The 14,948-nt window shown below is 38.7% G+C and overlaps 1 protein-coding gene across 1 annotated transcript in view; it reads right to left on the bottom strand.

Moving 5' to 3' along the window:
• GUCY2C (guanylate cyclase 2C) overlaps positions 1–14,948 on the bottom strand; it is a 576,500-nt gene that overhangs the window by 289,091 nt on the left and 272,461 nt on the right. The window contains exon 14 of the mRNA XM_044302403.1: positions 4,199–4,267. Coding sequence (XP_044158338.1) covers positions 4,199–4,267 — 69 coding nt within the window. The remainder of the gene's footprint in view (positions 1–4,198; positions 4,268–14,948) is intronic.

Below are 14,948 nucleotides of genomic sequence, written 5' to 3'. Positions count from 1 at the left end.
ACGAATCGACTGAAATAAATCAATCTCAAAATCCACCGTACATCCTATGTGGTATATGTAGTTTTTTGTCCCTGCAAACGTTTTTATATAGGTAAAACAATCCGCCCTCTATTCGAACGCATTTGTGAACACGTTGGTTCTATATGGTCCGGTAGAGGTAGCCCACGCCTCATTGATCATATCCGCACTGCCCACGATACCCATCCGCGTTGCCTCTCCTTTGCGGCGGTGGAGCATGTCCGTCCCATCCCCAGGGGTGGTGACCGGCATCGCCTGCTCCTGCAGAGGGAGGCAAGGTGGATTATGCAAACTGGAGCGATGGGTGCGGCAGGCATGAACGATAAGAATGATATGTCAGTGTTCTTATAAACCGCATGCGCTCGGAATAGAGGGGGATTGTTCGCATGATGCGATTTTTTCGCGAGTGCGATTGTGTGTATTTATAATGTTGTTCTGCACCTGTGATTTTCCATACTGGTATTACGTGGCTTTAACAGCCCGAACATTATTATTTGAAATTTAATGCATTTATTGCCCTTGATCTTGTACTGTGCCGCCTGACACTCTCCCTGCCTTCTATATATGGTTTCGGTTCTTATTAGATAAATTGTATCCGGCTTGGTGCTGATTAACTCGTTTTTAGCACTTACAATTGTACTTGTTGCTTGCATGTTTTTTAATTTATGTAATTAATCCATGGGCGCGCGATAGTGGCTGGCGGCGCCGGCCGTCCCTCTGTCCACCTGTATAAAGCGCACCTGTGCGCGATGAGGTATTAAGCGGCCTGAGGAAGCGCGATCCCACGCGCGAAACGGCCGTCGCCACTTGCAATATTGTGTCCGCCCCTGGATCCTCTATGCTGCCTTCTAAGGAAGTTTCAATAAAGGAGATATCAGTACTTCGGTGAGTGTCGCAGCTTTGTTACATTTATTTATTTATTAAAAGATCACAAATTTACCAATTTTTTAAAAAAATCACTATTTAAAAAAAATTAATTTCTCTGCTTTTAAGACGGATAACGATACCTCATAAAATTGTTATTAATTAATATTCCCCATATGTCTATTTATGTTGGCATAAAGGTTTTGCATTTTAGAAGAAATTTAGAACATTATTAAGAAAGTTTCCAAACCTACTTTTTAAAGTACTAATTCAGTTATGAAGTTTACTTTGTGACTTCAATAAGAATTAAAGGAAAATGGAGGTCAAATTTAACTTTTTTTGCAGATTTTACATTTTTATCCATTTTTCCTGTAGCACAGAAAGAGTTAACAGCCAAACAAAACTTTATATTTATTACCCTGATTCTGGAGTTTACAGAAACACCCCCATCTGTAATCGTAAACAGCTGTATGGGCACACAGCAGGGCGCAGAAGGGAAAAAGCACCATATGGATTTTAAACAGCAGATTTCACAGGGATAATTTTAAGTTGCCATGTCACATTTGAAGATCCCCCGATGCACCCCTACAGTAGGAACTCGCAAAAAGTGACCCAGCCTAAGGCTGAGGTCAGATCACCGTTTAACCGTTTTCCATTCTGATCCGTCAGAAGAACAGAAAGAAAAACGGATCCATTTGATCAAAAATGGGCGCTAAGAGCTTCCATTTTTCCATTTATAGTAGGTATAATGCCACCTTAATTTAGAGTGATCCCCATTTTTCAGCTCTATTGTTTGTATGTGAAAAGTTGTGCAGCCATTTTTTTTTATCAACTGTTATTTTGAGCATCAGTTATGATCAGATTGCATCAGTTTGTGTCACCTCCAACAGAGATTATTTTTTATGGGAGAAAAAGTCCTGCATGCTGTACTTTTTCTCCCGTCAAAAAAAATAAATGAGAAAAAGATCACTGAAGGAAGTGACACAAACTGATGTAAATTGATCAATGATCATAACTAGGACTCCCCTGCATAACGGAAATGGGACAGATCCGTTTTGCAGCCCATAGATTTCTATTATGACGGAATGATTAACGGAATGCCTCTAAAGGCATTTAGTAATGCATTCCATCCTAGAATTGCGTTTGGTCCATGGTAACGAAATCCATAACGCAATTCACCTTTTACCGATTCGCTTATCTCTAATCATAACTGATGCTCAAAAAAGATGGATGAGTTATTTTTACTGCTAACTGAGCATAACTGATGCTCAAAATAACTGATCAGAAGAAAGCTAATCGGTAATGTGAACTCAGCCTAAGGCCTCATGCACACGACTGTTGTTTTGGTCTGCATCCGAGCCGCAGTATTTGCGGCTTGGATGCAAACCCATTTACTTCAACGGGGCAGCAAAAGATGCGGTCTGCAATCCGTGTGCTGTCCCAATCAGTAGTTCCGTTATGTGGTGCCTAGAAAAAGTAATACCTGTTCTATTGTTGTCTGTTTTGCAGACAAGAATAGGCAGTTATAATAATGGCTGTCCACGCCATCCCGCAAATTGCAGAACGCACACGGACGCCATCCGTGTTTTGCCGATCCGCAATTTGCGGACTGCAAAACACACAACAGTCGTGTGCATGAGGCCTAAAACATATATCATAAAACCTTCATATCTATGAATTTCAATAATATAATAATATGAGATCACTTTTGCAATTGAGGCCAAATGGAATGATTGTATGATGGTTTCATGATGCATGTTTTTATTGTGATACATTGATCTTGGCTACATGTTTTTCTATGCATATTTAATTACACCAGTAATTATGTGGCTTCTAGGACAGCAAGGTGGAGACTATCTAATACCACCTGCTATCCCCTCCAACATGGCTGTGAGGAAGGACTAGCAAGGCCAAAACGCATTGCTGTGGATTTCATAAACCTTGGTCATAACATTTGTTTTTACTGCACCCAATTTTAGTCATGAATCTTTGGATTTTATACATTTCTAGCAATAAAGTTTGTACATTTTAATTACTTTTTGCTGGATTACCTTTGTACTTTGAAGATGTTGAATTGTGTGCCTAAAGTAGTGAGCTGAATTATACTAATTCTAGATATCCATTTTCTGGATTCACAAATTTTTTTGAAAATAGAATTTAGCCTTTTTTGCATTTTTTCTGTAAAAATGCCAACTCTAGATGTTAACTTAAAGTCTATGGGAATTATGAAATGCAGGACAAACGTGCTTTTTTTGTGGCTTTTTATCCAAGTGGGATGCTTTCTTGTATTTATGGCATTTTTGAAGATGCAGCTTGCTGAAGCAATGACATTTTTTGAGCATTTTTCATCCTTTTCTCTACATGGAAAAATGCCTGAAAAAAACCTATAATTCATATATTTAAAAATCCATAAGAAATGCATGTGCCATGTAAAATGTTAAAGGGTCTATAACTTAAGCTGCAAAGTGTGTGTGAACTCTTAAAGAGAAACTATCACCAGTTTTATGTTGCCCTACCTTGGGGACAGCATGAACTGGTGACTGAGGAATAGATAAAACCCTTCCAGACCCCCGATGTACATTTACTGCAGAAGTCCAGAAGCTGAGCAGGCTCAGTAGCCTCCAGGGACCTGCTGTTTTATATAGCTCCCAGAGCTTATGTCTGTGATCAGTGAACATTTATCTCCTCAAATGATGTGGTCAATGTTGACCAATGCATGTGAGAGGCATTGCTCACAGGGGCCAAAAGGAATCCTGCACAATTGCTGTGTTAGCCTTGAGTCTGCTAGAGGCTCCAGTGCCTGCCACAGTGAAGTTCCTATGGAGACCTGGGACCAGCATGTGTCTTGAGAAAGGGGTTCTCCGATACCCATTTTACGCTTGCTGTGTACAGAGAGAGCACCTATTGGATATTTATGGCACATCCTGTGGATATGCCATAAATTGTCTGAAATGGGAATAACCCTTTAATGTAAACTGATACAGTTTGGACACAAGTATGAATCTTATGTAGATAATTGGATCCTCTGGTGGATCTAAAGCAATCTACATTTTTCCCCCCAAATTTTTGTTAAATAATTTAAAACAAGCTAGATATACACATATATTTTTATATCAGTATGTAAACTTCAGGGAGGTTAAGCTATAGTTTTAAGTAATGATAATAGATGCCACTATATCTATACATAGCCCATTCTGGAATGCTGGAATGCTGTCAAACCCTGGAGAAAATTGACCTTTCCTTGCATACAATGTAAAAGCAACCATTATCCCCTCACAATTCTATTCCCAATACTAATAGAACAAAAGCATCTTACTTTGTTAAGGTCCATTTTCTGTTTTTCTGTGAAATTACCATCATGCTTCAAGTCTTTCAGTATAATGACCTTAAAAAAAAATATTTGTAATTTGCAAATGTTCCAATCAAAACCAAACTAGTATGGAAACTTAGTAAACCAGGAGAGGACATTCCACATGCGCCACCTGTGCATTGACAAATAGGCCTAATGAGACAGTTCTGCTTACATTTTGTTCTGGGCTGTATTTCCTTTTGACTGGATAGGTTTGGTAGTGGGATCTGCCAGTCCACACCCTTCCAGATCAGAGCGCTTTGCAGCGCTTGGATTAAAGAGCTGCCAGAACGTTTATATACGTGGTAGCTGCATGGGGTATGTGCAGCTATCACGTATATATATATATATATATATATATATATATATATAGGGATTGCGGTCGGGAAGGGGTTAATTTACTACTGCTGCTAAGGAAAGATGTTATCTCCAAGTATAATAATAGATTGTATAATTAGGATAACAACATGACAGCTTTGTATTGAGAGGCATAGCTAAAGATGCCAATAGAAGAACACTGCACTTATCAGTGTAATGTTTGATGTTCTAATTGAGTCACTCTTTCCTCTTCAGTCAGAGTGAATAGTCTGACTGGGAAACTCAAGTTTGCCATGCTAAAAGACCAAACAAGGGAGAAAGTTAAGAGTCACGGCAAGAAGTAAAATACATTGGCTTCAAAAAATTCTCTACATTGGCTTCAAAAAACCATCTACCCATTTTTGCAAAAAAAAAAAAAAAAGGATTACGTTAAAGGGGTTATCCTATGATTAATGTAAAAAATGAAAATCATATAGTACATGAAAATCTCTTTCTAAGAAAGCTAGATCCAGCCCTGTACCTCACATGGATCCAGAGATCATTGTTCTGCTAGATTTATATCAAGCTGCAAGCTCAAGGGGAGAGTATTTTCTTCTATAGCTCAGAGGGCATGTCCATTTTACTGCAGCTCTCTTCCTATCACAGCTCAGAAGGCATTTGAAGGATGGAACTGAGCATGTGCGGCCTTCTCAGTGAGCCGGACAAAGAAATAAGAAAAAGAACAAACCGCAGGTGCCGCTATACAGATACATTTAATTGAATAACTCTGTGGCTATAAAACATTTTTAATTACATGCATTTACAAAAGTATTCAGATCCAGGTGCTGGTTTGAAAACTGTAGAATATTTTTCATGGGACAACCCCTTTAATGATAAAAAAATTATACATTTTTATGATGAAATACCCTTTATGATACACAAATAAAATCAAGGAGGATTTCAGTGTTATGCTATCAAGGTTACCATCTACATATACAGTGGGATGCGAAAGTTTGGGCAACCTTGTTAATCGTCATGATTTTACTTTATAAATCGTTGGTTGTTACGATAAAAAATGTCAGTTAAATATATCATATAGGAGACACACACAGTGATATTTGAGAAGTGAAATTAAGTTTATTGGATTTACAGAAAGTGTGCTATAATTGTTTAAACAAAATTAGGCAGGTGCAAAAATTTGGGCACCACAAAAAGAAATGAAATCAATATTTAGTAGATCCTCCTTTTGCAGAAATTACAGCCTCTAAACGCTTCCTGTAGGTTCCAATGAGAGTCTGGATTCTGGTTGAAGGTATTTTGGACCATTCCTCTATACAAAACATCTTTAGTTCATTCAGGTGTGATGGCTTCCGAGCATGGACAGCTCTCTTTAGGTCACACCACAGATGTCCCATTATATTCAGGTCTGGGGACTGAGATGGCCATTACAGAATTTTGTACTTGGTCCTCTGCATAAATGCCTTAGTGGATTTTGAACAGTGTTTAGGGTCGTTGTCTTGTTGAAAGATCCAGCCCCGGCGCAGCTTCAGCTTTGTCACTGATTCCTGGACATTGGTCTCCAGAATCTGCTGATTCTGAGTGGAATCCATGCGTCCCTCAACTTTGACAAGATTCCCAGTCCCTGCACTGTCCACACAGCCTCACAGCATGATGGAACCACCACCATATTTTACTGTAGGTAGCAGGTGTTTTTCTTGGAATGCTGTGTTCTTTTTCCTCCATGCATAACGCCCCTTGTTATGGCCAAATAACTCAATTTCAGTTTCATCAGTCCATAGCACCTTATTCCAAAATGAAGCTGGCCTGTCCAAATGTTCTTTAGCCCACCTCAAGCGGCACTTTTTGTGCTGTGGGCGGAGAAAGGGCTTCCTCTGCATCACTCTCGCATACAGCATCTCCTTGTGTAAAGTGCACCGAATGGTTGAACGATGCACAGTGACTCCATCTGCAGCAAGATGATGTTGTAGGTCTTTGGTGCTGGTCTGTGGGTTGACTCTGACTGTTCTCACCATTCGTCGCTTCTGTCTATCTGAGATTTTTCTTGGTCTGCCACTTTGAGCCTTAACTTGAACTGAGCCTGTGGTCTTCCATTTCCTCAATATGTTCCTAACTGTGGAAACAGACAGCAGAAATCTCTGAGACGGCTTTCTCTATCCTTCCCCTAAACCATGATGGTGAACAATCTTTGTCTTTAGGTCATTTGAGAGTTGTTTTGAGACCCCCATGTTGCTACTCTTCAGAGAAAATTAAAAGAGGAGGGAAACTTACAATTGACCCCCTTAAATACTCTTTCTCATAATTGGATTCACCTGTGTATGTAGGTCAGGGGTCACTGAGCTTACCAAGCCAATTTGAGTTCCAATAATTAGTTCTAATGGTTTTGGAATCAATAAAATGACAACAGTGCCCAAATTTATGCACCTGACCAATATTGTTTAAACAATTATAGCACACTTTCTGTAAATCCAATAAACTTCATTTCACTTCTCAAATATCACTGTGTGTGTCTCCTATATGATATATTTTACTGACATTTTTTATCGTAACAACCAACGATTTATACAGGAAAATCATGACGATTAACAAGGTTGCCCAAACTTTCGCATCCCACTGTAATAGAACCTGAGAATGTGCACCTCAAGGTGCCTCAAAAAATGTATGTAATGTGATTAATCTATCCAGTGACACTTTGTCAAATGATTGCATTTCCTTGTTATACATAGTAACATAGTTTATAAGGCTGAAAAAGACATCTGTCCATCCAGTTCAACCTGGTATCCTGCAATTTGATTTAGTAGATCTCTTGTTGAAGAGACTGAACTTTTGTACCACTGAATCTTTTGATGAACGGGATAGACATACATTGCTGTATGGCAGTCGAAAAAAAAAAAAGATAATTCCAGGCACTTATTAGAAGCCAGTTCTGATCTGAAAGATAAGACAACACATTTTTCCAATTTTATCTTTCAAGAGATGATGAAATTTGAGTGATTGATGAGGGATAGATTTCCAAAATGTTGCTCAAATTGGCTACACGATTTAACATTGAAAGGAAATTATAGATGTGGCCACTGATGTTTTTTGTAAATACGTGTGCACTGATTGATTGCTAATCATAGGGAATTTGTAACATGTGGTGAATCCGTTTATCATGTCACTCTGATTTTTCAGTGTATGCTACATCTGTAAAGCTATTTGACCTTTATTTAAAAGCAATTGGGAACATCTCCATGTAATAAAGAGTTGAAAAGGAGTCCCTAGACTTATTAAGCATAAGAGAAAGGTTCATGGTAGTCATTTAACCACCTTGATTTTTGCAGGTTTGCAGAGGGAGTAAGTACCCAAGGGTGGAATGGATAGACATGCTAGACTTCTGCAGTTTGACACAATGTGGATCATGAAGTCCAAGGCTATAGGCCCAATGGGTCTTAATGAGAGAACTTACCTATCCTTTCTATAGGTTGTGATTTGTAAATGGGTACTTGTCATTATGTATTTATATAGTGTGTTATCAAGGTATTTTTGATACCCTGTCTTTCGTGGTAGATATGGGAGGAAAATATAAGTTACTACGTAGCTTTCTTCCAGCAACCTTGGAAGAAGCATTCGTGTACACGAAACGGCCACTGGCCAATCCATGTGTGTATTTCCCTACCCATGTATTGATCTGCTGTGAAGCAAATAAAGAGAGCATTCTTAAGCACTGGTGGGTGACGTGAGTTCTTTATCTGTGGACTGACATAATTTCGTCTATTTGGGCTCTCTCAAGTTTTTAACCATTTTGACTGTAAGAAAACGCAGTGTGCTGCAATAATCTTATCATCAAAAGTTATGAAAACCTGAGAGAAGAAAACATGTAGACAGAGCCTTGGCTATAAGTAGAAAATAAGTTATACACAATGCATAATGTGTAGACTATATACAACTACTCACAAAAAGTTTGGGATATTTGGCTTGTGGGTGGAATTTCAGGATGAACCTAAAATGCATTCTAACCTTAACAGGTAAACGTAATGTGACCTTCTCTAAACTTTTAAATGCACATGTCCAACTGTTCAATGTTTCAGTACTTTTTACACAACTTGCTTTTCTCTAACTAGGAGCTTAATGGCAAGATTTACAACAGGTGTTTGATCCATTAATAGCCCAATAAATGTCCTGGTCCAATTAGAATTGGTATTTCAACATTTCTCCTCATCATGCTGTTCACATTTTCACATCATGAGTAGAGTTGAGCGGACACCTGGATGTTCGGGTTCGATGGGTTCGGCCGAACTTCACAAAAAAAGTTTGAGTTCGGGACCCGAACTTGACCCCGAACCCCATTGAAGTCAATGGGGACCCGAACTTTGGAGCACTAAAATGGCTCTAAAAAAGTCATGGAAAGGGCTAGAGGGCTTTGTGGATAGGGATAGGACTTAAAATAACATAAAATGCGCAAAAAGAAAAAATAGTAATCTTGATCTAGGGGGACAAGGTCCATATGGAATAGGAGGTCGAGGAGGCGGTGGATGTCACGGTGTAGGTGGAAGCAGCGGTGGAGGAGGAGGAGGTAGCCTACACTGGTTTTTGGTTTTAAATTTGTTTTGTTTAAATTAGGGTACACCCCAAAACATTGGGAAATATAACCTGTGATAACCCCCTCCAGCTGTTCTAAACAAACATTAAGACATGTACTCATGTACTCATCGTTAAGACATGTACCCATGTACTCATTCTGAAACATAAGTGGTTGGTTAATAGGTGCACTCCATCTCTTCTACTTCTGGGGCAGGGCTATGGGGATGGCCCTGGGAAACCCTGCTAACAGAGTCATCAAAAAGCAGAAGAGACTGCTCTATGACTTGGGGCTCAGACTGCTTGACTGATTTGCAAGGGGGTGAGGTGAAGGACTGATGGACATGGGCTGCAGGTGCCAACTCTGATCTTTCAGCAGGAGACTGGGTGGGGGGACAATGTGAAGGAACTGGAGGCACTGTCAGCCACCCAATTTACTAACGCCTGTACTTGTTCTGGCCTCACCATTCGTAGAGCCGCATTCGGCCCTACCAAATAACGCTGAAGGTTCTGTCGCCTACTCGCACCTGAGGAAGTTGTTTCACTTGTGCGTGTAGCTGGCAAAGATCAACCACGTCCTCTCCCTGCAACAGGAGCTCCATCAGCAGCACCACGACCGGGGCCACGTCCCTTATTTGACGCTCTCTTCATTCTTTGCGTTCACCTACCAAACTAACAGATGGTTTTTGTCAGGTGACAATGTAACCGCCAATAGTCAACAATTAAGTTCGCTGAGAGTAAGGCATTGCCGGTGTCATAAAGAGGAAAATAAATTTCTTGAGGTCACACAATAGTGTGACAGGGGAATTTTATACTATTACTACACGGTCCCAAAATTTTTAAATTTTTCAACCAACAATATAACTGCAGTGTTGACTGGTTGTATTTGACTGTGACAAATGTAGCAAAGGCCCCAGATGTAGGGTCTTGCAAAAAAATTGGTGTTTTTTTAAACCAAGAATATAACTGCAGTATTTAAACTTTGTATTTGACTTTCACAAATGCAACAAAGGCCACAAATGTATTATCTTGCCAAAAATGGGTGTTTTTTTTAATACCAGAAATTAAATATAACAACGGTATATCACGCTTGTATTGGACTGTCAGAAATGCAGCAAAGGCCCCAGAGTTTTGCAAAAAATTGGTGCTTTTTTTCAAAACCCAGAATATAATTGCAGTATTTCAAGCTTGTATTTCAATGTGACAAATGCAGCAAAGGCACCGGATGTAGAGTATTGCAAAAAATTGGTGTGTTTTTTTAAACCCAGAATATAGTTGCAGTATTTCAAGCTTGTATTTCACTGTGACAAATGCAGCAAAGGCCCCAGATATAGGGTATTGCAAAAAATTTGTGTTTTTTTAGAAAACAGAATATAATTTCACTATTTGAAGCTATTATTTCACTGTGACAAATGCAGCAAAGGCCGCAAATTTAGTATCTTGCCCAAAATTGGTGTTTTCTTTATAATAGATGTAGGGATTTGCTCTGGTAGGCAGGGTAAGCGGACGCAATACAGAGGCAAAACAATGGTTGAAAAACAAAAGTCAGTGTTTATTCACACAAAAAGGCAGAAAAAAACCACAATACTTTGCAGGGCCCTGGTGTTAATTCACACCACAGGAATCCTCATGTTAATTCCCACAGAAAAAGTCTGCAGAACTCAAAAACACATCACCTGGCAGTCCACAGCAGGCTTTAGGGTGCCTGGCTCCGGCTGACAGCTCTCATGCGGCTCTCAGCCTTGCAATATGGCAGAATTCCTCAGCTACCAAAACACAAAGCTCCACTATCACCTGGAGGTTCATTCCACCCCCAGCTGAGCTGCAGGCTGGGTTTTATACCACAGCCCAAAACCTAGCCTGGAGGTGGGGGAACAGCCACCCACCCTGCTCTTTGGCTGCTCCCACTAAGAACCGGCCTGGATTGGCTTTACAGCCACACTAGTAAAACTTTACAGCCACACAAGCAAAACATTGTCAGCGAGCACTAGCTGCCGCTGACACATAAAATTACCGGTTCTTATCTCACCGAGACCAGGAACCTCGGTGACACGTACCTTCCATCAATTTCGGACCTTTGCGCCTTCCTAAACAGAATATAACAGAAGTATCTAATGCTTGTATTTCACTGTGACAAATGCAGCAAAGGCCGCAAATGTATTATCTTGGCCAAAATGGGTGTTTTTTTTATAACAGAATATAACAGCACCATCTAACGCTTGTATTTCACTGTGACAAATGCAGCAAAGGCCCCAAATGTAGGGTATTGCAAAAAATTTGTGTTTTTTAAACCCAGATTATAATTGCAGTATTTCAAGCTTGTATTTCACCGTGACAAATGCAGCAAAGGCACCAGATGAAGGTTATTGCAAAAAATTGGTGTTTTTTTAAACCCAGATTATAATTGCAGTATTTCAAGCTTGTATTTCACTGTGACAAATGCAGCAAAGGCACCAGATGTAGGTTATTTAAAAAAACGGGTGTTTTTTTTTTAAACCAGAATATAATTTCAGTATTTCAAGCTTGTATTTCAAAGTGACAAATGCAGCAAAGGCTGCAAATTTATTAACTTGCCCAAAATTGGTGTTGTTTTTTAATGACAGAATATAACAGCAGTATCTAAAGTTTCTATTTCTCTGTGACAAATGCAGCAAAGGCCACAAATGTATTACCTTGCCCAAAATGGGTGTTTTTTTAAACCCAGAATATAACAGCACTAACGCTTGTATTTCACTGTGACAAAGGGAGCAAAGGCCCCACATGTAGGGTATTGCAAAAAAGATGTGTTTTTTTTTAAAACCAGAATATAATTGCAGTAATTTAAGCTCATACTTTATTGTGACAAATGCAGCAAAGGCACTAAATGTAGGGTATTGCAAAAAATGGGTATTTTTTTTAAAAACAAGAATATAATTTCAGTATTTCAAGCTTGTGACAAATGCAGCAAAGGCATCAGATGTAGGGTATTGCAAAACATTGGTGGGTTTTTTTAAACCCAGAATATAACAGCACTATCTAATTCTTGTATTTCACAGTAATGCATAAATGGTTTTTTTAAACCCAGAATATTATTGCAGTATTTCAAGCTTGGATTTCACAGTGACAAATGCAGCAAAGGCCCCAGATGTAAGGTATTGCAAAAATGGGTGTTTTTTTTTAATAACAGAATATTATTGCAGTATTAAAAGCTTGTATTTCACATTGACAAATGGAGCAAAGGCACCATATGTAGGTTATTGCAAAAAATTGGTATTTCTCTGTGACAAATGCAGCAAAGGCCGCAAGTTTATTATTTATTATAACAGTACTATTTAACGCTTGAATTTTACTGTGACAAATGCAGCAAAGGCCCCACATGTAGGGTATTGCAAAAAAAATTGGTGTTTTTTTAAAACCAGAATACAATTGCAGTATTTTAAGCTTGTAACAAATGCAGCATAGGCACCAGATGTAGGGTATTGCTAAAAAATGGGTGTTTTTTCAAACCCAGAATATAACAGCATTATCTACCTCTTGTATTTCACATTGATAAATGCAGCAAAGGACCTAGGTGTAGGATATTGCAAAAAATGGGTGTTCTTTTAAACCCAGAATATAATTGCAGTATTTCAAGCTTGTATTTCACATTGACAAATGCAGCAAAGGCACCAGATATGTAGGTTATTGCACAAAATTGGTGTTTTTTTAAAACCAGAATATAATTTCAGTATTTCAAGCTTGTATTTCACTGTGACAAATGCAGCAAAGGCCGCAAATTTAGTATCTTGCCCAAAATGGGTGTTTTATTTGTAACAGAATATAACAGCACTATCTAACGCTTGTATTTAAGTGAGAAAACAGCAAAGGCGGCAAATTTATTAACTAGCCCAAAATTGATTTTTTTTTAAAGACAGAATATAACAGCAGTATCTAACGCTTCTATTTCTCTGTAACAAATGCAGCAAAGGCCGCAAATGTATTATCTTGCCCAAAATGGGTGTATTTTTAATACCAGAATATAAAAGCACTATCTAACGCTTGTATTTCACAGTGACAAATGCAGCAAAGGTCCCACAAAGGGTATTGCAAAAATGGGTGTTTTTAAAAAAAAAAAATCTGAATATAATTTCAGTATTTCAAGCTTGTGACAAAATGCAGCAAAGGCACCAGATGTAGGGCATTGCAAAAAATGGGAGTTTTTTAAACCCAGAATATAGCAGCACTATCTACCTCTTGTATTTCACAATGACAAATGCAGCAAAGGCCCCAGATGTAGGGTATTGACAAAAATTTGTGTTTTTTTTTTATTTAGAATATTATTGCAGTATTTCAAGCTTGTATTTCACAGTAAAAAAAAATGCAGCAAAAGACCCAGATATAGGGTATTGCCAAAAATGTGTGTTTTTTAAACCCAGAATATATTTTTTTTTTTTTGTTTTATTATTGTTTTATTATAAACACATTGGGGTACATTTATGAAATAGTTTGCACTACAAAGGGTAGGTTAATAGAGGCATGTTACTATATTAGTAGTGGCAGCAGAAGCAGCATAGCATGGAACATACAAGGCAGTAGATCGGCTGTCGGATGGTAGTAGTAGTAGTAGTAGTGTGCGGCTACTGTCGCCCATGCTGATCAGCTATAACACTGCATGGCAATTTTGGACTTTAAACATGTGATAGGAAGGAGAATAAGTGGGTATGATGCTGTGTGGATGGAAGGGTGTGCATGGAGAAGGGGGAGGAGGAGTAAAATGCCTGGTGTGGAAGCCAGGACAACACAATCATGGGGGGGGGTCAAAAATGACCGGGCCATGTAACCGGGGTGCTGCTTTGCCACTGCCGCAAAACACTTTGACCCAGTAGGCCATGAAAGACATGTATTGATCCTGCCCATAAAAACGAGTCCAGGTGTCCACCATGAAATGCACCTTCCCGCACAATGACAACTGCAGGGAGGGGCTCATGTTATCTGCCAAATGAGTGTACAAGACAGGGAAAGGAAAAATATTGCCAGCTAGGTATCTTCCAGTTAAAACCCAGAATATTATTGCAGTATTTCAAGCTTGTATTTCACTCTGACAAAATGCAGCAAAGGACCCAGATGTAGGGCACTGCAAAAAATGTATTTGTTTTTTTTTTAAACCAGAATATAATTGCAGTATTTCAAGCTTATTACAAATGCAGCAAAGGCATCAGATATAGGGTATTGCAAAACATTGGTGTTTTTTTAAACCCAGAATATAACAGCACTATCTAATTCTTGTATTTCACAGTAATAAATGCAGCAAAGGACGCAGATATAGGTTATTTCCAAAAATGGGTGTTCTTTTTTAAACCCAGGATATTATTGCAGTATTTCAAGCTTGGATTTCACAGTGACAAATGCAGCAAAGGCACCAGATGTAAGGTATTGCCAAAAATGGGTGTTTTTTTTTTAATAACAGAATATTGCTGCAGTATTAAAAGCTTGTATTTCACATTGACAAATGGAGCAAAGGCACCATATGTAGGTTATTGCAAAAAGTGGGTATCTTTTTTTAAACCCAGAATATAATTGCAGTATTTCAAGCTTGTATTTTACTGTGACAAATGCAGCAAAGGCACAAATGTATTACTGTATCTTGCCCAAAATGGGTGGTGTTTTTTTTATAACAGAATATAACAGCACTATCTAACGCTTGTATTTCAGTGACAAACACAGCAAAGGCCGCAAATTTATTTTCTTGCCCAATTTTTTTTTTTATACCAGAATATAACAGCACTATTTAACGCTTGAATTTTACTGTGACAAATGCAGCAAAGGCCCCACATGTAGGGTATTGTAAAAAATTGGTGTTTTTTTAAAACCAGAATATAATTGC

This window comes from Bufo gargarizans, chromosome 7, assembly GCF_014858855.1.
Source record: "Bufo gargarizans isolate SCDJY-AF-19 chromosome 7, ASM1485885v1, whole genome shotgun sequence".
Taxonomy (NCBI): Eukaryota; Metazoa; Chordata; class Amphibia; order Anura; family Bufonidae; genus Bufo; species Bufo gargarizans.
This window is presented reverse-complemented; position numbering and strand designations above follow the sequence as displayed.